At 39.1% G+C, this 27,299-nt stretch overlaps 1 protein-coding gene across 8 annotated transcripts in view; it reads left to right on the top strand.

Annotated features, from left to right (window-relative positions):
• The window catches only part of QRICH1 (glutamine rich 1), a 51,969-nt gene that overhangs the window by 4,122 nt on the left and 20,548 nt on the right, over positions 1–27,299 (top strand). For all 8 annotated transcript variants that reach the window (XM_042978885.1, XM_042978888.1, XM_042978887.1 and 5 more), the window contains one exon: positions 5,502–5,831. In XM_042978885.1, the coding sequence (XP_042834819.1) occupies positions 5,523–5,831 (309 nt within the window). In that variant the 5' untranslated portion in view covers positions 5,502–5,522. The remainder of the gene's footprint in view (positions 1–5,501; positions 5,832–27,299) is intronic.

The raw sequence follows: 27,299 nt of genomic DNA, 5'->3' as shown, positions 1-27,299 counted from the left end.
AAGCGGCTATTCTTAAAAGTATTCAGAAGCAAATGCTTGTTTACAGACTCTCCTACACCAATGAGGTCCCAAGTGTTTTCCTCTCTTCCCTTTTCTAATGCCCAGAAATTGGGAGTACTCAACTCTCCCTCCAGCTTCGTGTTTTTCTGAAGTATTTTAATTATTCTGTTTATTTACTGCTCCCACCAAGCCTTTGACTTGGAGCTAATTAAGAATCTTGCTTCTTTGAAAGGAGTTTCATTAAGTTTATCCATTTCTGTATTACCAAGGCTCACCCTTGTGTTTCTTGTGAGCAGCATCTTGAAGAAGTTAACAATTTTCATTATTATGCAAACTTATGGTGCTTGATGATTTTGTTTTTTAAGAGTTTCAGATTTTGAGGGGAAAAGCACGCTATGATCAGCCAGAATTGTTGTGTGTGTTACTGTTATTGTGGTAAATCACTGTGTAAAAATATTACTTTTTAATTTTCTTTTGGTTTAATATAAATTGTAGAAAATACAGGAGAGTATTCAACAGGAAGAAATTTAAGTCCTCTGATTCTACCACCAAGGCATAACTAACTACTGTTAGCATTTAGATGCAGTTGTTTTGTTTTTTTTTTTCTCTCATATGGATAAATAATACTGGTATATGTAAATAAAATTGTGTTGGTTCCTTTTTCACACATAATGTGCTTCTGTGTTGTTAAATTTAAAAAGCAAACATTATGTTCAGGGGGCAAGGAATCTTCCAGGTATTAACATCCTTTTTTTTTTTTTTTTTTTTTAAGCTACCATGTTAAAGAAAGATCTGTAGAATCACACTAAATCCTTAGGAGACTTTATATGAAATTTGGCATATAATAACAGTGGCATATCAAAAAGAAGAAACCATCACCACTATTGAAAATGTGTTTAATTTCTCTCTCTCTCTCTTTTTTTTCTTAAACTCACTGATTAACCTAAAATATTTAAATATATTTCTGAAGCTTTCCCTCCACCGCGCCTTGTAAGCATCACTTTTGTGTCTGGTCAAATGCTGACTTAGTGTATTTTCATTATTGGGGTGTGTCAGTCTGGTGGATAGTGCCAAGTGAGCAGGTTAAAAGGACAAGAAATGAAGCCATGTGTGTTGTAGTCTGTATGAATGGGCAGATAGGAATGTTCTTCCAAATTGACCTTTTCTATTAAATTTTTAAGTTCTCCAGGGTGTTCCTGGATGGCTCAAGTCAGTAAATCGTGCAACTCTTGATCTCTGGGTTGTTGAGTTCAAGCCCCACATTGGGTGTAGAGATTACTAAAAATAAAATCTTAAAAAAAATTTTTTTAAGTTCTCCATTGAATCCGTTATTGGTTAATATTTTTTAGCTACCTCTGATCTCAGTGGTTCTCAAGTGATTATGTGGATTTGTACAGAGTTGGTGAAGAACCTTCTAGGGGCTTAGTGAACGAAAAAAGCAATGGGAATTGGGAAGCAATGGCTGCTTCTGCTTGAAGCTCCACTGACTTAGGCTCTAAGCTTGGAACTCTGTAGAGTGTGTTATACTTTGTAGTTTAAACTGCTTAAAATACAGAAGGTGTTTTTTATCATAAATTATTTGAAATATTTTCACAAGGATACAGAAGAATAGAATGAATACCTGTTAATGAGCTTTTATCAACAGTTTCTAAGTTTTATAGAATTTTACCTACTTCAGGCTATTGGTGTTCTGTGTGTGTGTGTGTGTGTGTGTGTGTGTGTGTGTGTGTGTGTTTAATGAAAGCTTAAAGAATGAACTTTGAGGCTTTATAGAAGATACATTTCCAAGCTTTTATTCCATTTCTGGGAGATGACTATTCATCTATCTTACTTGTCGTTACTGGAATAAATTTATAGCTGGATTAGATTTTCTTATATTGACTTTTTTTTAAGGTGGTATTCTGGAAATATGGGATTTGTTTGGAGGAGAATGGTTTTATCATCTTTGGAACCTGGATTTTTTAAACAAATATGTCCTGAGTTTAATTTGGTATGAAATGCTGTGTTCTAAAAGGTTGATTAATTACAAGCTATATTCAACTTTGCTAAATGTTTGTCGAAAATAGAGGATGTGGTATGGGGGCGCCTGGGTGGCTCAGTCTGTTGAGCATTTGACTCTTGATTTTGGCTCAGGTTATGATCCCACGGTTATGGAATCAAGCCCCGGGTCTGGCTGAGCATGGAGCCTGCTTTGGAGTCTGTCTCCCTTGCCCCTCTCCCCCGCTCGTGCTTGCTCTCTCAAATAAAAAAAATTTTCTTTAATTAAAAAATAGAGGACATGGCACTTTAATTTCTTAATCTTAGTGGGAGGTCTAGAGATACTCTAAAATTAGTAAGTCTACATATAACTAAAGGTTTAAAGGTATGAAAGTGAACATTGGCAAAAATAACAATGAGATTGGCAGGGGTTGGTGACAGGAGGGTGATTTAAAAGCCCTAAACTTACCTTTCCTGAAGGACAGGTCAGTGTTTCAAATTGGTAGATCAACAAAGCATACTTAGGTGTTTTGTTTTTGGTTGTTTTTTTTTTTTTTCTATACTGTTTGATGAATATTTTTTCCTTAGAAAATGGATGTGTTACTTTTACTGCCTGTCGTCCCCCCCCCCCCCCCCCCCCCCCCCCCGGCCAAAGAAACAAAAATAAAAAAACTAGTTGTAATTCTACCCTGGAAACTGAAGAAAATTTGTTTCTAGGAAAAGAAGTTAGTGTAGTCTCCCTTTATATTTAATATTAGACTTCAGATAAAGCTTAAGCATCCTCATTAGTGAAACCTGAAAGAGTGAAGGAAAATAAGTCACTAGGAAGTTTCTAGGGACTGCCTTTACCAAGCAATATTTGTGTGAAGGTTTTCTGATTCTATTAACTTATTTTGCAATTTTTTTGGTTCTTAATTGTGTGTATTTCTTTTCTCCCAGATTTGAAACAAAAAAATGTTTTGCCCCATGGTTACCCATATTTTTTAAAAAAATTGCTTTCACACAGTAGCGATGATTCCAGTGCAGACAGTCTTCAGAATTCGGTGTCAGTATTTTATGGGAATGTAATTGTTGAAAATAAATTTGGGGAAGTGTAAATTTCAGTTGGCCTCTGCCATTCTTCTGTAATGGAGGTAGAAAATTGAAATATGTACCAGCATGGTACAGAATCCGTTAATTGCTATTCATATAGCTCTTCTTTGTCCCTTTTTGAGCAGAAGGGTAGATATGATGAGGTATTTAGAGTCACATGTGAATTTTGTGATGTTATTGGGTCTATATAATGAGAGATGCCTTCTTCAGAAGGAAATTCTAGTCATGATGCTCTTATCAGAAGGGAGATTTGACACATTCTGTGCCAGTGTGGTGAGTGATTGTGGGTCACCTACACTGGAATGGCCTGCTCTGAATAGGTAACAGAAGGATGGGGTGTTTGGCCTTGGTGATGTTCTTATTCACTTGTATCATGGTCATTGTTGAGAGCTTAATTTTGAAGTCTTACAGCAGACCTCCTAATTTTCAACTCCCCTGCAGCAGAGAGCAAGAAGGGAGAACAGAGCAAGGCAAGTGGTCAAGAAGAGAAGTGGGAAAGGGACAAACGAGTTGTATTTCAGGAGATTAGAGGTCTTCAACAAAGATTTTAACTTTGCAGTCACCTGGCCTGTGCTTGCTTTTCTTTGCACTCTTGCGTTTGGGGTGTCCTGAGATGTAGAGGCTCTCCTCAGAGTAGTGGGTTAAGGTTTGATTTTAGGCAGGATAAGGTATATGTGCTGTTCTTTATTTATGGAGAAATATATTTGCAATGTATTATATGCATAGTTATAAAAGATTTACTGTTGTGTCAACTATGTAGGGAAAGCACCCAAATATAACTTGTATACTATACTTAGAGTGTCCCACAGAAATGTTGCCAGTGTTAGTAACTTAATAGCAGTAAGGATCATATGTTTTCTCTGGTCTCAACGCTTGTCTTGGATATATAGGCCCTTTTCCCAGGGTGTATACTGACCATTTACCGGGAGAAAGCTTAACATTTATAATTGTAACTTACAGATGTTACAGGAACAGCTTAACATTTATAATTGTAAGTTATAGATGTTACAGGAACAAAGAGCCATAATCCTTCTTGTTCTACATTGAATTGCAAATGTAACATATACATATACACGTACATATACATATGAAGCACCTACCATGTGTCAGCCATCTGAGAGGATCAGGACACAGTCTTGTGTGCCAGGAGTTTAGAGCCAGGTGGAAGAGATAAGATGATTACCCATATGCCTTATATCTGTAACATAAGGCAGAACATCTGGGCAGTGAAAGAGAGACTGATATTTCTAGTGTTGATGCCTTTCTAGTCTTCTAGCCTTTCTTTAATGGTTCAGGGAAACAAATAACTTTTCCATTTGCGATTGATAAGAGTCCTTTCTGGCAAAAATGTTCACTTGGTTTGTGTGACCCTCATATCCTGCTGCTGCTTTTGTTCTGGAGGTGGTTCTGATCCAGAGGGGAGGGAATGATATGAAATCAGCAGTGGCAGGCCACCAATAGTCCGTAGGTAGATTGCATGGTTGTCCCCCAGGTAGTTGAGAATTACTATCCACCCCTGCAGATTAATTCTTAGGGTAAATACCCTGATGAAAAATTTGCAGAATTGATTTCTGAGTTTTAGGAGTGACCTAGTTATTATTTAAAGCACTATTCAACTTTACCCACCTATTTTAATATTAGTTAGCACTTATATAGTACTGTCTGTGTCAGGTACTTTTCTCAGAGTTTTATATTTAATCTTCATGTCAACTCTGTAAGGTAAATACTATTTTATTTATCCCCATTTTATACACAAAACCAAGGTTAACTAACTTGTCTAGTGTTTCAAAGCTAAAGAGAGATTGAGCTGAGATTTGAACCCAGGCAAGCTAGCTCCAAAATCCATGCTTCTGACAAGTAAGCTATGCTGCAAAACTATGTGAGCAATATATGGCAAACTGGGATTTTTGGTGTTTCTGGTGGGAGATGAAGTATTTATCCCCTTTTTCTCAGGTCTTGCTACAGCTAAGTGACATACATGTTTTTACTATAGGACATAGTTGGCGGTGGAAATTGAACATGTCAGAAGGAATCCCTGCTCCTGGCTTCCTTGGTCGTCCTCTCTGTGATGATCACAATAGTTTTGCATGTGACTTTTATTGTCCAGTGCTTGGCTCTGCAGGGAAGATGGCATTGGCCTAGTGCTGGGTGGAGAGTGTGTTTTCAGCCTGTTTCATCCAGTACTGTGACGCATGCCTTTGTTTTTTGTTTTCAGTGTGATAGTTTAAGAAATGTTTATAGAAGCAATTTTTAAACATGGGTAACTTAAAAAAATAATAAGGTGGTATAATAAATTACTGTATTTTGGATTCCTGTATACAGCTGCCCTGAATATTCCACTCTGATGCAAAAGTGATTGACTGCTGTGTGCATTTCAAAATATGAAAACAATAGCATAATTTTGACTTCTGACCATTTATTTTTATTTCTAGGAACCCTAAGGACTCTGCAATATGAATAATTCTCTGGAGAACACCATTTCCTTTGAAGAGTACATCCGAGTAAAGGCGCGGTCTGTCCCGCAGCACAGGATGAAGGAATTTCTGGACTCACTAGCCTCTAAGGGGCCAGAAGCCCTTCAGGAGTTCCAGCAGACAGCTACCACTACCATGGTGTACCAACAGGGTGGGAACTGCATTTATACAGACAGCACCGAAGTGGCTGGGTCTTTACTTGAACTTGCCTGTCCAGTCACCACCAGTGTTCAGCCACAAACTCAACAAGAACAGCAGATTCAGGTTCAACAGCCACAGCAGGTTCAGGTAAAAGGGAGATGTTGAGGTGCATCCTATTTAGTAGATTTTATTTGCCATCAGGGTTTTGGTTAGTAGGAACATCACATCTATATACAGATATCTGAGGTTATTTTCACTAAGGGAATATTCTGTGTTTTTTTGAAACATTTTATTTAACACAATGGCTTTCATATATAGTACAGACTAAAAATATTTGCAGCTACCATAAACTGAAACCATCACAGATACTTGCCATTTGCTTTGGAGAATTAAACTACAGAAATTAGAGGTCTTCTGGGACTGGGCTCGGATGTGACATAGCTGTGTGTAACTGAAGCTTCCCTTTTGTCTGTGTCACCCTGGGTAGATCAAGAACATAGGAGGGGCTTATCTTTTCTCATTACTTACAAGCATGACATTTGGAACTTATTTTAAAATGGATGTGATCTATTTTAGTGATCTTCCTTTAGTTGTATGGTTCCATGACTCAGGTCACTTATAGATTTCCAGGTCTTCATTTACTGTTTATAATTCTCAGGAAATAATGCTAATTGATAATGAGCTTACAGAAAGAGGAGGAACTACTAAATTTGCCAAGAATTTAAAAGTGCCTCTTTAAGGGTTCCTCATATGAAACTAACAGTATGCTCCATTTACAAATGCTCCTTTCTTGCTATTGTCTCATGTGGTTCTATTTCATTTTGCCCTCAATGCTTTTTCCACTAAGAGAATTGGAAAGGGAGTAGAATGTGACTGAGGGGCAAGAGGGTGGAGAGGTGTGTCTGGTGAGATAGAAGGCACCTTTAGTCCTTAGGGATGCAGACAGGTATATTGGAAGAACATGGGTCTGGAGTTGTATTCTTGGGTTTAGATCTGGCTTGACATGTAAATTTTTCCAGCCCTAGGTTTTTCATCTGTTAAATAGGGATAATACTGTTTAGTGAGACTGAATGAGATAATAGACCAGAAAACATCTGGCACACAGGAATGCAGTCATTGTTTATTCCATTCTTTGTAAGGAAGGAGGGCAGGGTACAGGAAAGGTAGATAAGAGAAGGCTGGCTTTTTGGTTTAAGAAATTATTCTGCTGTTATTTACAGCTTGGACTTCTTTTTTCATAAGATTAAATGGTTTGGGATGGGGCATCTGGCTGGTTCGGTTGGTAGAGCATGCGGAGCATGTGACTCTTGATCTTGGGATCATGAGTTCAAGCCCTACATGGATGTAGAACTTACTTTAAAAAAAAAAAAAAAAAGGAAGGGGGTACCTGGATGGCTCAGTTGGTTTAGTGTCTAACTCGATTTCAGCTCAAGTCACAATCTCACAGTTTGTGGGATCGAGCCCCAAATCAGGCTCTGCACTGACATCATGGAGCCTGCTTGGGATTCTCCCTTGCCTTCACTTTCTCTGCCCCTCTCCTGCTCGCACTCACTCTTTCTCTCTCTCTCTCTCACTCTCAAAATAAGTAAACATTTAAATAAAAAAAGGAGGGGGATACAAATGGTTTGGGATTTGAGTTTAAAGTGTTTGAGACTTTGTTTTCAAGATGGCTGATTGAAGTCACCTGTTAACTTCATTGTCGTTCTCCAAAACCCCTGTAAATAAAAGAAGTGTAAATAATAATAAATCCATGAGATAGGTTCAATATGTTGGACTCATAAGAACACATATTTTCTTCATTCTAAGTAACTTAAAAAATACTTTCAAAAAAGTAGTGCTGGAAAAAACAAGTGCCATCAAAAAACCACTAAATCCGGGGTACCTGGGTGGCTCAGTTGGTTGAACATCCAGCTCTTTTTTTTTTTTAATATGAAATTTATTGTCAAATTGGTTTCCGTACAACACCCAGTGCTCATCCCAACAGGTGCCCTCCTCAATGCCCATCACTCACTTTCCTCTCCCTCCCACCCCCCAGCGTCCGACTCTTGATTTCAGCTCATAATCCCAGGGTTGTGGGATCAAGCCCTGTGTCAGCATAGAGTCTGTTTAAGATTATCTCTCTCCTCCTCTGCCTGTCTCCCCCGCTCGCACAAGCGCTGGCTCTCTCTCAAAAAAAAAAATCACTAAATCTGAGAAATTGCTAAGAGAGAAAGCAAACAGAATCAGGCAACAGAAGAATTAATGTAAAAGAGAACTTTTAGGGAAGGTGAAATAGTTCTCAGGGTGCTCTAAGCCAAGAAGTTAAGGATACAAAGCAAAATTCTCCCCTGGGGCAACCTCAGTCTCCCACCAGTTGGGACTTGGCCAAGGGTGTAGAACACACATTTACATATGTATGTCTGCATATATTATGAGTATAGTTGACCCTTGAACAACATAGGTTTGAACTACACAGGTCCGCTTCTATACAAATTTTTTTTGAGAAATACAGTACAGTACTGAAAATTTATCTTACGATATTCTTAATGACATCTTTTTGTATACTTTATTATTTTTATTTTTTTAATTTTTTTTTTTTTAACGTTTATTTATTTTTGAGACCGAGAGACAGAGCATGAACGGGGGAGGGTCAGAGAGAGGGAGACACAGAATCTGAAACAGGCTCCAGGCTCTGAGCTGTCAGCACAGAGCCCGACGCGGGGCTCGAACTCAGGGACCGCGAGATCATGACCTGAGCCAAAGTCGGCTGCCCAACCGACTGAGCCACCCAGGCGCCCCTGTATACTTTATTATAAGAATATATAATAGAAATAACATACAAAATATATGTTGACAGTTTTAGTTATCAGTAAGGTTTCTAATCAACAGGTTTTTAATAGTTTCACAGGAGTCAAAAGTTTTATATGTTGATTTCTGATTGCAAAGGAGTTCGTGCCCCTAGCCCCTGCCATGTTCTTCCAGGGTCAGCTGTGATAGATACCAGGTATAGGATGAAGGTGGCTCTTCTAATAGGTGGGGAAAGGATATATTTCATTAGTGGAGTAAGGCAGTCTACTACTCTTCTTGGAAATAAAGTCAGATACCTCTCCTAATACCAGATAGGTGAAAGAGTCAGATAAAAACAAAACAATAAAACCATTAAAAGACAGTATAGAAAGTTTTTGGAATTCTAGATTGTGGAAAGCCTTCCTAAGGAAAAAAGTAAACTCCGAGATAGCTTTACCCAATCTTTTTTACCCTGAAGGAGTACTTGAAATAATTTTCAGGTCTCAGGGAACCCCTGCATAAATATAACTATTTGTGGGCACCTGGGTGGCTGAGTCATTAAGCACCTGATTTTGGCTCAAGTCGTGAGCTTATTGGTGAGTTTGAGTCCCCCATGGAGTGAGCTCACCCCTCCTCTCTGTATCTGTCTCTGCCCGCCCCCCCCCGCCCCTCACTCACTCTCCTCAAAAAAAAATTGCTGTATTTATATATCTCACAGAATATTAGCTTGATCAGCAAGTTAGAGGCATAATAATTTTAATAATAACTATCAATGTTCTTTTGATATATTTTTTTGTGGATTTACATTTTGGCCAACTTATTAGGCTGTCTTGGTGTGGTTCTCTTCCCCACATAGGTTATCAGATTTTTTAATTATTATTATTATTATTTTAGTTTTATTTTTTATTTTTTAAAATTTACATCCAAAATAGTTAGCATATAGTGAAACAATGATTTCAGGAGTAGATTCCTTAATGTCCCTTATCCATTTAGCCCATCCCCCCTCCCATTTTTAAAATTTTTTTTAATGTTTATTTATCTTTGAGAGAGAGACAGAGTGTGCGTGGGTTAGGGGCAGAGAGAGAGGGAGACAGAATCTGAAACAGGCTGCAAGCTGTCAGCACAGAGCCCAATGTGGGGCTCGAACTCACGAACTGTGTGTGAGATCATGACTAAGCCGAAGTTGGACACCCAACCAACTGAGCCACTCAGGTGCCCCTAGGTTATCAGATTTAATTCAAGTTATTAGCGTGTATTTCTTTTTAAAAAAGTTTCCTCCTTGAACATTTTTTGCCTTTTTCAAGTAGTCCATTTCTACCATCTAAGTTGCTGAGATAAGGATTGTGGTATATGGTATGTATGTGCAAGAGTAGTTTTTTTCCCCTCTTTAAAATTAAAAATGACCTTTGAGCCAAGCATTCTTGGACCAAAGGGTAGTTAATCCTAGCTTACCTTTCTTGAGACTGATCTTTCTTTCCTTTTCATAAGTTTTAAATTAAAAACTCTTAAGGCAGTGGCATCTGGGTGGCTCAGTCGGTTAAGCAACCGACTTAGGCTCAGGTCATGATCTCACGGTTTGAGTTCAGGCCCCGCATAGGGCTCCATGCTGACAGCTCAGAGCCTGGAGCCTGCTTCAGATTCTGTGTCTCCCTCTCTCTGTCCCTCCCCCACCTCTCCAAAATAAATAAACGTGAAAAAAAATTGTTTAAAAATAATATATTTTCATTAATAACTGGTTTAAGCCAAACGGGGTTTAGTTTTTCTAAAAGTTGGCTTTGTAGATTAAATAAAATTAAATTGTATTACCTAATGTTACTTACATGAAAATTGACATTGTTATTCTAAAGCTGCCAAAATCATAAGCCAGATAATATTAATAAAAATATGAATGGGGCGCCTGGGTGGCTCGGTTGGTTAAGCATCCGACTTCGGTTCAGGTCATGATCTCATGGTCCGTGAGTTCGAGCCCCGCGTCGGGCTCTGTGCTGACCGCTTAAAGCCTGGAGCCTGTTTCAGATTCTGTGTCTCCCCCTCTCTCTCTGCCCCTCCCCTGTTCATGCTCTGTCTCTCTGTCTCAAAAATAAACGTTAAAATTAAAAATATATATATATGACTGACAATACATCTTTATATAAAATTTTGTAAAAACATTTTTTTCTGAGTGATACCAGAATCAAATATACCTTGCAGTTACAAAATTATTATACACACGTTGGTTTTTTGATATCTTATAGGTCTGTACTTAGTTTAAAAGCATAATTTTTGAAACTAAAAATAGCACATGAGGCATAAGGAGGTTAAGTCCTATTTCAGTAGCTAGTATTTGCACCCAAGCTGTTTTAACTTGAGACTGTGCTTCTTTCTAGTGTTTGTAACACACAAAGAACTCTTAGAAAGTAGAAAAAAATAATTAGTAAAAAAAATGAACAAAGGATATAAGACAATTCATAGAAGAAGAATACAAGTAGTACTAATAAGCATATCAGAAGATGTTTCTTTAACGTTTATTTTTTTGAGAGAGAAAGAGTGTGAGCCAGGGAGGGGCAGAGAGAGGGAGACACAGAATCTAAAGCAGGCTTCGGGCTCTGAACTGTCAGCACAGAGCTCGATGTGGGGCCTAAACTCCTGAACCGAGAGATCATGACCTGAGCTAAAGTCAGCCACTCAACCGACTGAGCCACCCAGGTGCTCCAGGAAGTACAAATTTTAAAAGTGAAATACCAGGGGCGCCTGGGTGGCTCAGTCAGTTGAGTGTCCAACTCTTGATTTCGATGTAGGTCATGACCTCGTGGTTCATGAGATGGAGCCCTGCCTTGGGCTCTGCGCTGACAGTGCAGAGCCTGCTTGGGATTCTCTGCTCCTTCCCTGCTTATGGTCTCTCTCTCTCAAAATAAAGTAGTAAACATTTTAAATAAATAATAAATGTGAAATGCCATATTTCATTTATTAGGTAGGGTAACATTTATAAAGATTTCACCCAGGGTGGCAAGGGTATGAGAGGATAAATTAGTGTAATTTTCTTGAAAGTGATTTTGGCAATACTTACAAAATTTTTTTTTAAGTGTGCATACCATTGGCTTTGCATTTGTGTTCACAGATACATGTGTATACAAGGATATTCACTGCTGCACTGCTTATGATAGTAGTAACACTAGAAACAAATCACTAAATAAGGGAAATGGTGAATAATGGTACAATTGTAGTGTGTCCTGTGCAGTCAGAAGAATGAGGTAGATCTTTGCCTATTGACAGGGTAGGATGTGTAACAGATTGCTGAGTGTCAAAACCGGTTTAGTATCACTGATTTTTAACATGTAGAATGTCATGGTCCTTGAATAATAGTAGTAAAGTTCAAAACAGTAACTGGGCTGGGGAGTGGGTTGCTAAGGAGGATAACTTGAATTTTTTATTTTTTGTTTTTATTTTTTAGTTTATTTTTGAGAGAGAGAATGTGCTCATGTGTGCAGCTGAGGGGCAGAGAGAGAGAGAGAATCCCAAGCCACCCTGTACTGTCCGCACATAGCCCAATGTAGCACTCGAACCTGCGAACTGTGAGATCATTACCTGGGCCGAAATCAAGAATCAGATGCTTAACTGACTAAGCCACCCAGATGCCCTGAGAGCTTGAATTTTTCATTAAACATGAACTGCTTTTCTAATGAAAGAAAAGTTGTTTGAGAATATTTTGCTTTGAACTTGTATGTACAGAGCAATAGTTCTTAACCTTTTCTTCCCTATCCCAAACATCTTAATGTCTTTTTATTTGTAAAGCCCTTTACTCTAGATGCTTGGGTACAGTAGTGAGCCGACAGAAAGCTCCCTGTATACAGGAGCATACGTTATAGCTGGAAGGAGATAGATGGTACGTAAGATAAGAAAAATCTTGTTACATAGTGATAATGCAGAGGAGTGAAAAAAAAGCAGATGGAGGTAACCAGGGTAAGCCCCAATGTGCTCTTGACATTTGAGTTAAGACCAAGGAGAGTTGGCAGATGAGCCACGTGATTATCTGAGGAAAGAGCATTCCAAATCCGAAAGCCCGAAGCCTGCTTATTTAAAAAATGGCAAAAAAGCTGGTGTAACTAGAATGCACTGAAAGAATGGATGAGGCTAGAGTGTATGTACTGAACAGACCTGCCTTTCTCAATTCACATGTGAAAAGGCTCTTTTGCCTCATAGTACAGTTGACTCATGAACAACATGGGGTTAGGGATGTTGATCCCTTGCACAGTTGAAAATCTTCTTATAATTTTTGACTCCCCCAAAACTTAATTGTTTACTGTGGACCCAGAAGCCTTACCGATAACCTTAGTAGTCAATTAATATGTATTTTGTATGGTGTATGTATTATATACTGTATTCTTAAAATAAGCTAGAGAAAGTGTTATAAAGAAAACCATAAGGAAGAAAAAATACATTTTCAGTACTGTAGTGCATTTATTGAAAAAATCTGCATATAAGTGGACCCATGCTGTTCAAACCCAAGTTGTTCAAGGGTCAACTATATTGTGTCTCAACCTAATCCTTTTGATAATAAAAAATTATGTCAGGTGCCTGGGTGGTTCAGTCAGTTAAGTATCCAACTCTTGATTTCGGCTCAGGTCATGATCTCACAGTTGTGAGATTGAGCCTCACCGACAGGCTCCATGCTTGGCATTCTTACTTGGGATTCTCTCTCCCTCTCTGTCCCTGCTCCAACTCTCTCAAAATAAACAGTAAGAAAAATTAAAAATTAAGTATATATTAATGATATTTAAAACAATTTACTGTCTTGAGAGCTCAGGCTGTTTTCTAGATTGCTTTTTTTTTAATTATGGCAAAATTAGATTGCCTTTTAAAAAACATCTGTCATCACCTCAGAGTTGCCTTTATCCTCTGACTTAATCAATCTGTGCAACACATACCTTATTGTATGTATACAAAGTAATTACATCCTTAAAACAGTTTTAGTGAATTGGTGGGAGACAGAGGTACATGTTAATTAGAAGAGTAGCTATCTGAGTAAGTCTCACTGTGTTCCCTTACTACTAACACATTCACACTTCAGACTACCAAAAGTGTGGTTTTTCCCACATTTACCAATTCTCTGACACCAGCTGGCTGTCCTGTAATTCAGTCTGACGCTGTCTACTTGGAATTAGCATCAGGTCCCACAAGTTAAGGGATCAATTCCACAAGACTTCCCCCTCAGCTCAGACACCAATCACATGTCCCAGGTTACTGTACTTCTGATTGATCATCTATCAGTTGGGGTTCTCCCTACCCCTCCTCAGGTTTCATAATTTGTTAGAACAACTGACAGAACTCAGGGAAACATGTTTCCTGGAATATTATATAATAAATGATACAATAGAGGATACAAATGAACAGAATAAAGACATAGAGGGGCCTCTGTCCCTTTGGAGTTTGGGTGTACCACCCTCCTGGCATGTGAGTGTATTCATTGACACACAGTTCCCTGAACCCCATACTTTTGGGATTTTTGTGGAGCCTACAGCACATGGGTATGATCCATTAGTAAATCAATTTCTAGCCCCTCTTCTTTACAGAGGGGAGCATGGGCTGAAATACCAAGCTCTGTTTTTATTTATTTAAAAAAGTTTTTTGGGGGGCACCTGGGTGGCTCAGGTCAAGATCTCACGGTCTGTGACTTCAAGCCCTGCATCGGGCTCTGTGCTGACAAGCTCAGAGCCTGGAGCCTGTTTCAGATTCTGTGTCTCCCTCTCTCTCTGCCCCTCCCCAGCTATTGCTCTGTCTCTCTCTCTGTCAAAAATAAACAAACATAAAAAATAATTAAAAAAAATTTTTTTTTTCTTTAATGTTTTTATTTATTTTTGAGACAGAGGGAGACACAGAATCCAAAGCAGGCTCCAGGCTCTGAGCTGTCAGCACAGCTCTGAGCTGAAGTTGGACGCTTAACCGACTGAACCACCCAGGCGCCCCAACCGAGCTTTGTTTTTATTTTTTTTTATTTTTTATTTTTTTTTAATGTTTTATTTATTTTTGAGAGAGAGACAGACCATGAGTGGGCGAGGGGCAGAGAGAGGGAGACACAGAATCGAAAGTAGGCTCCAGGCTTTGAGCTGTCAGCACAGAGCCCAACATGGGGCTAGAACCATGAACCGCGATACCATGACCTGAGCTGAAGTCTGCCACTTAACCAACTGAGCCACCCAAGCGCCCCTGAAGGTACCAAACTTTAATCATGGTTTGTTCTTACCAGTGACCAGCCTCCATCCAGGAGCCCTCTAAGAGTTGAATGCATGAATACATCATTAGAATACATGATGCTCCTGGCACTTTTATTATCACTTAGGAAATTAACGAAGGTTTTAGGAGCTCCAGCCAGGAACCAGAGAGACCCAAATATGTATTTCTTATTACATACCAGTACCCTACATCTATTTAAGTTAAGGAAGTACCTTCTGAAGGCAAAAACAAGAGCTCCCATGTAAGAGCCTTGACAGTGTGTACAATACTAGAAAAGACCCCAAGTTTCCTGTTCCTGGTAGGTTGGCCTGAGCTAGGTGACGGGGATTCATTTGGATCTTCCCTTTCAAGAGCCCTCTTGAGTTGGGTGCTTCCTAAAGCATCCACTTGAAGTTAAATGCATGTGCCAGAGAGAAGGCCTTCTGATGGTGAATCGCAGGTGTTGGGTTTCACTTAGCACCCATAGAATTGCTTGTTTCTTCTCTGCCCTTCTCAGTTCCTACAGGGCAGGAACTGAGGCTTCATACAAGTCTGGTTGGTCAAACTGGCCTCACAAGTGAAGGATACTCTGGGGAAAGAGACCTCTCATCACTTGCTTCTTCTGGTGCTAGAAGTCAAGATCTCAAGGCTTCAGTGGCTCAAAGTGCAACTCTTCCCCGTTTGTCATTTCAACGTTTGTCCCTCTTCCTCTTTTTCTTCTTGTTGCACATTTCCTCCATGCTGGATGGTCCCTAACCCCTCATCGTAGTGTGAGCTACTGAGAATGAGGAAAGTTAATTAAGAGCCAGACTTGACTCTGAGACAGAAGAATCTGGTCTGCCTCTGCTACTTTAGATGTGTGTCATCTTAGGCAAGTGATTTAACCACATAGAGTCCATTTCCTTATCTATATCATGAAAATAAAAAGAATTTATATTGTAGTTACTTTGAGGATTACATAAAATACTAGGTTATAAGCACGTTGGCACATAGTAATCCTCGATAAATAAATAATAGTTGCTTTTGTTTTCTTCTTCCACTTCTCATTAATGCCATTCCTACCTATGGCCCCCGTTGCCTTTTAGAGTTTTGAAAAGTATCCAAACATTTATAAATAAGGATTCCCACACTGTTGGTAATATGTCATTTTTATCCCTTTTTTCTTTTAATACATAAACTGTTACAAATGCAGTTCAAATCTCTGATACCCTTCTAAACAAGCCCCTTTCCCAAGGTAAATACTGTTTTAAAGTTTTCAACTTGATGTGATATTTTCTGTATCCATCTGGGTATTGGTTTTTAGTTACAAATATCAGACAGCATTCCCCCTCATCCCCCTCATTTATTCAGAAAAAAATTGATTAAAGGATAGCTGTTAACTCAGGGAATTTATGGGAGGGCCAGAGAATGGGTCTTGGAGGCTGTGCATCCAGGAATAGGACTCAGGTCACATTGCAGGCCTGTTCTGGCAGAGACCTTCTGCCATACCCCTGGGCCCAGGTCCTTGCCCTACCACAGTCTCTCATTGGGATCTATGCCATCCTGCTCCATTTCTGCCATATTCCTCCACTCTTACCAGAAAATGGAGGTTGTGGTTCCTGCTGCCTCATGTTGTTCCCCTCTGAGTCCAAATTTCATACAGTGTGTCTAATTCGGGAAGCTTTGGTCATATGCCTGCATTCTAGCTGCAGAAGAGGATGTTGGGACAGTGATTCTGGCTTCTGCCTTGAGAGGCAGTGCTCATAATATGATGTGTTCTCCAAACATGGTTTTGCAGCCAAAAACAAGACTACCGTCAACTATTCTCTCACAGGCACTTTGTGGGCTGATTGGGATCCTGATTGAATTGGTGACCCATTTATTGCTGCCTTTTCTGCCCCTTCATATCCAGCCTTTTGCCCACAGTTAAATCTCTTCCCTACCACATTTCTAAGTTCATTTATATCATAAGAGTTTGGCAGGAGCACCTGGGTGGCCCAGTTGGTTAAGTGTCCGACTTCGGCTTGGGTCCTGATCTCACAGTTTGTGAGTTCAAGCCCCGCATCAGCCTCTGTGCTGACAGCTCAGAGCCTGGAGCCTGCCTCGGATTCTGTGTCTCCCTCTCTCTGCTCCTCCCCTGCTCATACTCTGTCTCTGTCTCTCTCCCTCTCTCTCAAAAATATTAAAAACTTTAAAACATTAAAAAACACTTAAAAAAACAGAGTTTAGCAAATGTTTAATACTTGGATAAAGACTACTAGTTTTCAGAAGAGTGCTATTTGAACAGTGAAATTCTATCAAGGTCCCTAAAGTTTTGCTAGACTAGTTGTTAAAAGGTTTGGTCTTAGGTGTATGATTCCTCACCTAGTCTGGTCTTCTGCCAGCACACTGAGCACTGTCCTTAACCATCCCTCCTCAGTAAGACTCAGAAAATGAAATGGAATGTGAGCCACATACGTTGTTGTAAGTTTTCTAGTAGCCTCTCTCTCTTTTTTTTTTTTTTTTAAAGTAATCCCTACACCCAGTGTGGGGTTTGAACTCGTAACCCTGAGATCAAGAGTAGCATGGTCTTCTGACTGCCAGGCACCCCTAGTAGCCTCTTTTCTAAAGGGAATACAAGAGGTGAAATTGATTTTTTTTAATCACATTTTACTTAGTCTAATATAGTTTTTCAACGTGTGATCAGTATAATATTACTGATAAACTGTTTTGCCCTTCTTTGATACAAATCCTTGAAATCTGGTTGTTTTGTACTTGTAGCACCTTATTTGTAGCACATCATAGTTTGAATATCTCAAGTGATTGGCAACTACATGTAACTAATGGGTATTGGACCAGTGGAGCTTCAGAGAAATGTAAGAGAAGAATTATTCTTTCTTGTGGAAATAAATTTTAAAATTATTCATGAGGGGACACCTGGGGGGCTCAGTCAGTTAAGCGACGGGCTCTGTGCTGCCAATCTGCTGACAGTGCAGAGCCTCCTTGGGTTTGTCTTCCTCTCTTCTCTGCCCCTTCCCTGCTTGCTCTCTCAAAAATAAGTAAACTTAAAAAAAAAAAGTTTAAAATCGTTTATAAGGTGGAATTTGGAAATTGACCTGACACACTCACTGAGTTTATTCTCCTTGAAATATTTTTTTAATGTTTATTTTTTAGAGAGCAAGAGCATGCGCATGTGAGTGGGGTAGGGGCAAAGGCGGGGGGTGGGTGGGCAGAGGACCTGAAGTGTGCTCTGTGCTGACAGCAGAGAGCCCCAGGTGGGGCTGGAACTCATGAACTGCAAGATCATGACCTGAGCTGAAGTTGGATGCTTAACTGACCGAGCTACACAGGTGCCCCAGTTTATTCTTTTTTTTTTTCTTTTCTAAAGTATTTATTTTGAGAGAGAGAGCAAGCATGAGTGGGGGAGGAGCAGACAGAGAGGAAGAGAGAGAGAATCCTAAATATGTTCTGTGCTGTCAGCACAGAGCCTGATGCAGGGCTTGAACTCACAAACCGTGAGATCATGACCTGACCTGAAACCAAGACATGGACACTCAACCAATTTAGCCACCCAGGACCCCGATTCTCCTTTAAATGAAATCTTGGTTTTACATTTTAGCCGGAAAGAAAACAAAAAAATCAAGAAATGGTATTAGATGTTTGTTTGTTTAGTTTCAGTGATTGGAAAAAAAGATTCCTAATTGAGGTAATACATGCGTTACTTCATGGTTTCTCATTGTTTCTTAGTTGGAGTACTTAGTCTTAACGTTGGGTTGAGCTCTGGATTACTTAGGTTCTGAACACTGAGGAAAAGGAAGATTAACCATCTACAAACTAATAACATTGACAAATGAGGTCCAATAAAATTTCTAGACTAGTGGTTATCAAACTTCAGGGTGCATTAGAATCACCTGAAAAGTTTCTTAAAATGGAAATGGCTGTTTCCCCCACCCCTCCCAACCCCTGAATTCTGCTTGAGTGTAGGACTGGAGTCAGTTCTGAGAATTTGCACTTTCCCCCCAATTTTATTGAGATATATTTGACATATAGCACTATATAAGTTTAAGTCTACAGCTTAATGATTTGACTTAAATATATCATGAAATAAGTTTAGTTAACATCCATCATCTGATATAGATGAAAAGATAAATTTTTTTCTTTGTGATGAGAACTCTTAGGATTTACTCTACTAACTTTCCTCTGTATCATACAGCATTGTTAGCTACAGTCATCCATCCAATTGTTTATTATATCCCTAGCATATCTTATAACTTGGGAGTTTGTACCTTTTGACCACATTCATCCTGTTCTTCCTCCTTTGCCCACTCACTGCTTTTGGTAACCACAAATCTGATCTCTTTTTTTTCCCCCATGGGTTTGTTCCTTTTTTGTTTGGATTTTGAGATTGTGTAGTATTTGCCTTTCTCTGACTTATTTCACTTAGCATAAAGCCCTAGAAAGTCCATCTATGTTGTCACAAATGGCAGAATTTCCTCCTTTCTTATGGCTGAGTAAAATCCCATTTTTTATATATTCCATAACTTTTTCATCCATCTGTTCAGACACTTCATTCATTTTCATGTCTTTGTTTATTGTAAATAATGCTCTAAACATGGGAGTGCAGATATCTCTTTGGCATAATGTTTTCATTTCCAGAGAATTTTCATTTCTTTTTTTTTTTTTTTTTTTATTTTTTTTTTCAACGTTTTTTATTTATTTTTGGGACAGAGAGAGACAGAGCATGAACGGGGGAGGGGCAGAGAGAGAGGGAGACACAGAATCGGAAACAGGCTCCAGGCTCTGAGCCATCAGCCCAGAGCCTGACGCGGGGCTCGAACTCACGGACCGTGAGATCGTGACCTGGCTGAAGTCGGACGCTTAACCGACTGCGCCACCCAGGCGCCCCAGAGAATTTTCATTTCTAACAAATTTCCAGGTTGATGTTGAATGTGCTGCTCTGCAGACCACATTTAGACATACTTTCTGAAGAACTTAATTGATAGTATACTCAATGAAATAAAGAATTTAAGAAAAGTCATGAAAATAAAAGAAATGGTAGAACCAACTCAGAATTGAGATCTGATTGCAGTGTGGTAGCCATACAGAAGAGCCAGAAAGCAGTCTGTCCAGGTTGAAATAGAAAGTCAGAATGCTCAAGAAGAAAGTAGTAGTGCGGTACATATTATGTGGTCAAGAGCTCAGAAGTATAGTTATTTTACGTGTCTCTTCTGATCAACTGGAAAAAAAAAAAGGCAATTAGAAACTCTGGAGAAGGTAGGGAGCCAAATGAGAAGGTTGAATAATTAAAAAAAAAATTTTATGTTTATTTATTTTTGAGAGAGAGAAAGAGAGAAGGAACATGAGAGGGGGAGGGCCAGAAAGAGGATCTGAAGCAGACTCCATACTGACACCAGAGAGCCCAATGTGGGGCTTAACTCACACACCTTGAGTTCGTGACCTGAGCAGAGGATGGATGCTTAACCAACTGAGCCACCTAGGTGCCCCAATAAGGTTGAATAATTTAAATGTGAAGGGAACTAAAATATGGTGTGATTCATGAGGGATTGAGAGGTGAGAAACAGTGGTTTTTGAAACAATAAAACCAAATTCATGCCCCTAGTAATGTCCCCCCTCTCCTATTTGATATGTAACTTTTCTAGGATATGCTAGGGTTAGAGATGATAGTTTTCCTTTTTGTACGTCTTGAGAATCATCTTAAATCTAGGCTTAAGTTTAAAAATGCCTTTTTATTATATATATATTTTTTTCTGTAGTTATCTGTAATTTTTTCGAGACAATTGATCTAAATATAATCTTGAAAATTATAGCTAAACCTGTTAAGAAACATAGAGCAACTAGTGAATCACAATACCAACTTCTGAATGTCTTCCTTAGGTTTTTTTTCTTTTTCTCCTCCTCCTTCACTTCAGTTCTGTTTCCTCTTCTTTGAGTAAAATTTCATTTTTTTTATTAAAAAAATAAAGTTATGTTTTTATATGAATAAAAATTGGAAGGGAGGTAATAAAAATAACATTTAATTCTTATTGACCTTTGATAGTTACGATTGAAGGTTATAAACAGAATGTAGGATTTCTTACTCAATATGTTGACATTGGTAAAGAAATGTCACAAAGTGCTATAACTCTTAGCTCTTACTCCTCTAATTTTAAATTCTAGCTACTTTGTATCTAAAATGGCATCAGATTACTTGCGCTGGTTTATTCTGGAGTGAGGAGTAGATCCTCCCCCCACCCCAGTTCTGATTCCATAGTATTTCCATAGTAATTGTGATAACTTGTTTCTGATTCTGTTGGAAGTTTGAATGTTGATAAATGGTTTCTTAAAAAAATCCATTAAAAGAGGTACAGTAAAATTATGAAGCATATGAGCTATAATTTAGTGATAACCAGATTAAAAATTTTTCATTTTTAAGGAGGTAATAACAATTATAAAGTGTACTACGTAATTAACTCTATAGTAGTGGGGTTTTTTTGTTTGTTTTTGAGAGAGAGGGTGCAAGTGAGTGAGAGGCAGAGAGAATCAGAAGCAGGGCTCACCCACCAAAGTGGGCTCGAGCTCACCCAATGTGAGACTCGAACTCACAAACCATGAGATCATGACTTGAGTGAAAGTCAGATGCTTAACATCTGAATCATGCTGGCGCCCTTATAGTAGTTTTTTTTTGTTTTTGTTTTTTAATGTTCATTTTTGAAAGAGCACTAGCAGGGAGGGGCAGGGGGGAAACACAGAATCTGAAGCAGGCTCCAGGCTCTGAGCTGTCCACACAGCCCAACAATAGGGCTCAAACCCACAAACTGTGAGATCATGACCTGAGCTGAAGTCAGACACTTAACCCACTGAGCCTCCCAGGCACCCCTGTAGTAGTGGTTCTTAAAGGGTGGTTCAAGATTGGTCATCCCCAGTACCCTTGCAGGACTTCTTAAAATCAAAGCTGTTTTTATTAGAATACTGAGATGTTACCTGCCTTTTTCATTCTCATTTTCTTATGAATGTACAGTGGAGTTTTTTAGATGGCCACATGTGATGTATACACAACAGATGGAATGCAGAAGCAAATAGAATCCAGCTGTCTTCATTTAAGTCAGCCATTAAAGAAAGTTGCAAAAAATGTAAAAAATGCAACTCTTAAAAAAAATTTTTTTGGCAAATAACGTGCATACTTCAAAGATACTGCAAATTCAGTTCTAGACTACTGCAATAGAGTGAATATCGCAATAAAGTGAGTCAAATGACTTGGTTTCTCAGTGCATATAGAAGTTGTTCAGACTAAACTGTAGTCTGTTAAGTATGTAACAGCATTATGTCTTAAAAAAAAGAGTGTACATATCTTAATTTAAAAATACTTTATTGCTGGGGCACCTGAATGGCTCAGTCAGTTAAGCATCCAACTCTTGGTTTCGACTCAGCTCGTGATCTCATGGTCTGAGTTTGAGCCCTGCGTCGGGCTCTGCGCTGACAGCTAGGAGCCTGGAGCCTGCTTTGGATTCTGTGTCTCCCTCTCTCTCTGCCCCTCCCCTGCTCATGCTCTGTCTCTCTCTCTGTCAAAAATAATAAACATTTTTTTAAAAAAATTTAAGAACTGTTGAATGACCACATGCATTGTCAGTGAGCAGTAATATTTTGAAAAGAACCTTTTTTTTGTGAGCAGTAGGTCTCAACACTGGGCTTAGAATTATTCAGTAAGCCACGTTAAACAGATGTGCTATCATCCAGGCTTTGTTTTTCAATTTTTTTTTTTTTTCAACGTTTTTTATTTATTTTTGGGACAGAGAGAGACAGAGCATGAACGGGGGAGGGGCAGAGAGAGAGGGAGACACAGAATCGGAAACAGGCTCCAGGCTCCGAGCCATCAGCCCAGAGCCTGACGCGGGGCTCGAACTCACGGACCGCGAGATCGTGACCTGGCTGAAGTCGGACGCTTAACCGACTGTGCCACCCAGGCGCCCCCAGGCTTTGTTTTTCTATGTATAGAGTACAAACAAAGTAAACTTAGCATAAATCCTAAGGGCCTTAGCCCTAGGACCTTTGGAATAATAAGTGAACTTCAGTTTCACCATAAAGTTACCCAGCTGCATAAGCCCCTAACACAATGTCAGCCTATTCTTTGAGGCTTTGAAGCCAGGCATTGATTTCTCCTCTGCAGCTATGAAAGTCCTAGATGGCATCTTCAAATATAAGACTGTTTTATCTACATTGAAAATCTGTTGTTTCGTATAGCCACTTTCATTAATTACCTTAACTAAATCTTCTGTATAATTTGCTGTAGCTTCTACATCAGCACTTGCTGTTTCACCTTACACTTTTACATTATGGAGACAGCTTAAACCTCATGAGCCAACCTCCGCTAGCTTCAGACTTTTCTTCTGCAGGTTCCTCCCCTCTCTCTCAGCCTTTGTAGAATTGAGAGTTGGGGTCTTGCTCTGAATTAGTCTTTGGCTGACTTAAACTTTCTCCTTTTAGCAATAAAGTTGGTGTTCTCATCATTCATGTGTTCACTGGAGTAACACTTAACTTCCTTCAAGAAGTTTTCCTTTGCATTCACAGCTTCACTAACTGTTTGGCACAAGAGACCTAGCTTTTGGCCTGCCTTGGCTTTTGATATACCTTTCTCACTAAGTTTAGTCATTTCTAGCTTTTGGAAATGACTCTTATTTTCACTTAAACACTTAGAAGCTGTTGTTTTTAATTGGCCTAATTTCAATATTATTTTGTCTCTGGAAATAAGGAGGCCTGTTGGTGGAGCTGTTAGAACATGCACATTTATCAATTAAGTTTGCCGTGGTCTTATATGGGCAAGGTTCATTGGTCCCCAGTTATAACAAGTAACTTAGTAACATCAAAGATCTCAACAGATCACTATAAAAAATATAATGATAAAAGGGGCACCTGGGTGGCTCAGTTGGTTAAGCATCCAACTCTTGATTTCAGTCTGGGTCATGATCTCATAGTTTGAGTTCAAACCCCAGGTCAGGGCTTCAATTCTTTCCCTCTCTCTCTCTGCCCCTTCCCTGCTGGCGCTCTCTCTCTCTCAAATAAATAAACATTAAAAAAATAAAAACCTATATTGTGTGTGGGGAGCACAATAAACCTAGGTATGCCTTTTCATAGGCATGTGTTATTTATGTTAACAAGATTGGTTTGTGTGATATCCTAGTTTTTTTTTTTTTTTAAATGAGATTTGCCACATCAAGGGACTTTTTTTTTTTTAAGGTTTACTTATTAATTTTTGAGAGAGAGAGTGAGCCAGAGAGAGACAGAATTCCAGGCAGGCTCCGCACTGTCAGCACAGAGCCTGATGTGGCACTCAAACCCATGAACCACAAGATCATGACCTCAGCCAAAACCAAGAGCCAGATGCTTAAGCACCTAAGCCACCCAGGTGCCCTAATTTTAATTTCTAATACAGTAAACATCAACATCTATATCCATGTAATCAAAAGCTAGTGGGGGTCCTCAATAATTTTTTGAGAGGATCCCAGGACCAAAAAAGCTTCTATAGTAATTGGTTTCATAGTTTCCTTTATGTCCTTGATGTAAAGCACTGGTTCTAAACATGGGCCTTCCATCAGTCAACTGGAAAACTTGTTAAGATAGATTGCTAGGCTTGTTCCCCAGAGTTTCTGATTCAGTAGTTCTGAGGTGGGACCTGAGAATTTGTATTTCTAAAAGTGCCTGGGTACTGATGCTGTTGGCCTGGAAGCTATATTTTGAGACTCACTGGTGTAAAGAAATAATGCTTATCAGACTCTTGATTTCACGGTTGTGGGATCAAGCCCCACATTGGGCTCCATGCTGATAGCATGGAGCCTGCTTGGGATTCTAACTCTGCCTCTCCTCTGCTCACACCCTGTCTCTCGAAACAAAGTCTACAAAGAAGAAATAATGCTTATAAGGAAGGAAACCTCCTTTTTGAGCACCTACTGTATATTGGTAGATACTATTTTATGCTCATTACAACTCTAGGGAGTTAGGTGTTCTCCCCCTTTATATTACATCTAAGGGGAATCACAGCTAGGAAAGTATACCAGCAATTCAAGTTCAAGTCTGACTTCAAGGTCTATTATGCCCTTTACATAATCTCCTTGCTTATCTTTTTAATTAGTAATGGCTTTACTGAGATCTAATTCTCATATAATTCACCTATTGAAAGTATATAATTCAGGGGCGCCTGGGTGGCTCAGTCAGTTGACCTTCCGACTTTGGCTCAGGTCATGATCTCACGGTTTGTGAGTTCGAGCCCCGCGTCAGGCTCTGTGCTGACAGCTCAGAGCCTGGGGCCTGCCTCAGATTGTGTGTCCCCCTCTCTCTCTGCCCCACCCCTGCTTGTGCTCTGTCTCTCTCTTTCAAAAATGAATAAACATAAAAATAATTAATTAAAAAAAATAAAGTATATAATTCAGCAGTTTTTAAATCTACCCACAGAGTTCTGCAACCAATTTTAGACCATTTTTATCAACCCAAAAAAGAGACCCTGTACCCATTACCCCTTTATATTTTCCCCAATCCTGTGCTCTTAGACAATCATTAGTCTTTGTGACTGACTTCCCTTAACATAATTTTTTTTTTAATGTTTATTTGAGAGAGAGCAGGGGAAGGGCAGAGAGAGAGGGGGGTTGGGGAATCCCAAGCAGGCTTCACACTGTCAGCACAGAGCCTTACTCGGGTCTTGATTTCATGAACCATGAGATCATGACCTGAGCCAAAATCAAGAGTCGAATGCCTAACTGAGCCACCCAGGTGCCGCTAGCATAGTGTTTTCACTAGGTTTATCTAAGTTGTACCAAAGTTTCATTCATTCCTTTTTGTTGCTAAATAATACTCTGTTCTATGGAAATACCAAATATATTTTTAATTGATCAATTTATGAACATTTGGGTTGTTTCTGCTTTTTAGCTATTAGGAATAAGGCTACTATAAACTTTGTATCTACATTTTTATGTGGACATAGTTTTCATTCCTCTTAGGTATATACCTAGGAGTGGAATTGCTGGGTCCTGTGGGTTTTTCATGTTTGTCATAGGTATGTTTAACTTTTTGAGAAACTGCTAGACTGTTTTCCAAAGCAGCTGTACCAATTTTACACTCCTCCTGGCAGTATATGAGGATTCCAATTTTTTTACATCCCTGTCAACCCTTGTTATTGTCAGTCTTTTTTTTTTTTTTAATTTTTTTTTTCAACGTTTTTAATTTATTTTTGGGACAGAGAGAGACAGAGCATGCAGGCTCCAGGCTCCGAGCCATCAGCCCAGAGCCTGACGCGGGGCTCGAACTCACGGACCGCGAGATCGTGACCTGGCTGAAGTCGGACGCTTAACCGACTGCGCCACCCAGGCGCCCCAGTCTTTTTTTTTTTTTTTTTGAATCAAGTATTTATTGAGAATAAAAACTATGTATTATTTTCTTTTTTTATTATTTTTAAATTTTATCTTTTATTTTTTAAAATTTACGTCCAAATTAGCATATAGTGCAACAATGATTGCAGGAGTAGATTCCTTATTGCCCCTTACCCATTTAGCCCATTCCCCCTCCCACAACCCTTCCCATAACCCTCAGTTTGTTCTCCATATTTATGAGTCTCTTCTGTTTTGTCCCCCTCCCTGTGTTTATATTATTTTTGTTTCCCTTCCCTTATGTTCATCTGTTTTGTCTCTTAAAGTCCTCATATGAGTGAAGTCATATGATTTTTGTCTTTCTGTGACTAATTTCACTCAGCACAATACCCTCCAGTTCTATCCACGTAGTTGCAAATGGCAAGATTTCATTCTTTTTGATTGCTGAGTAATACTCCATTGTATATATATACCACATCTTCTTTATCCATTCATCCATCGATGGCCATTTGGGCTCTTTCCATACTTTGGCTGTTGTTGATTGTGCTGCTATAAACATGAGGGTGCATGTGTCCCTTCAAAACAGCACACCTGTATCCCTTGGATAAAAACCTAGTAGTGCAATTGCTGGGTCGTAGGGTAGTTCTGTTTTTAGTTTTTTGAGGAACCTCCATACTGTTTTCCAGAGTGGCTGCGCCAGCTTGCATTCCCACCAACAATGCAAAAGAGATCCTCTTTCTCCGCATCCTCGCCAACATCTGTTGTTGCCTGAGCTGTTAATGTTAGCCATTCTGACAGGTGTAAGGTGGTATCTCATTGTGGTTTTGATTTGTATTTCCCTGATGATGAATGATGTTGAGCATTTTTTCATGTGCCATTTCCATGGCCATCTGGAGGTCTTCTTTGGAGAAGTGTCTATTCATGTTTTTTGCCCATTTCTTCACTGGATTATTTGTTTTTTGGGTGTTGAGTTTGAGAAGTTCTTTATAGATTTTAGATACTAACCCTTTATCTGATATGTCATTTGCAAATATCTTCTCCCATTCTGTCAGTTGCCTTTTAGTTTTGCTGATTGTTTCCTAAGCTGTGCAGAAGCTTTTTATTTTGATGAGGTCCCAGTAGTTCGGTCTTTTTTTAATTATAGCCATCTTAATGGCTTTCAAGTGGCATCTTATTGTGGTTCTGATTTGCATTTCCTTATAACTAATGATGTTGAGCAACTTTTCATTGGCTTATTGTCCATTTGCATTTCTCTGGAGAAATGTTTGTTCAGATCCTTTTTAATTTTTTTGTGTATGAAATAATTAAGAGATGCAACTTCATTGTTTTCATATGGATAGCCAGTTGTCCT

The sequence above is a fragment of the Panthera tigris genome, chromosome A2, assembly GCF_018350195.1.
Source record: "Panthera tigris isolate Pti1 chromosome A2, P.tigris_Pti1_mat1.1, whole genome shotgun sequence".
NCBI lineage: Eukaryota > Metazoa > Chordata > Mammalia > Carnivora > Felidae > Panthera > Panthera tigris.
The sequence above is the reverse complement of the archived record's forward strand: the minus strand, read 5'-3'. Positions and strand labels throughout refer to the sequence as shown.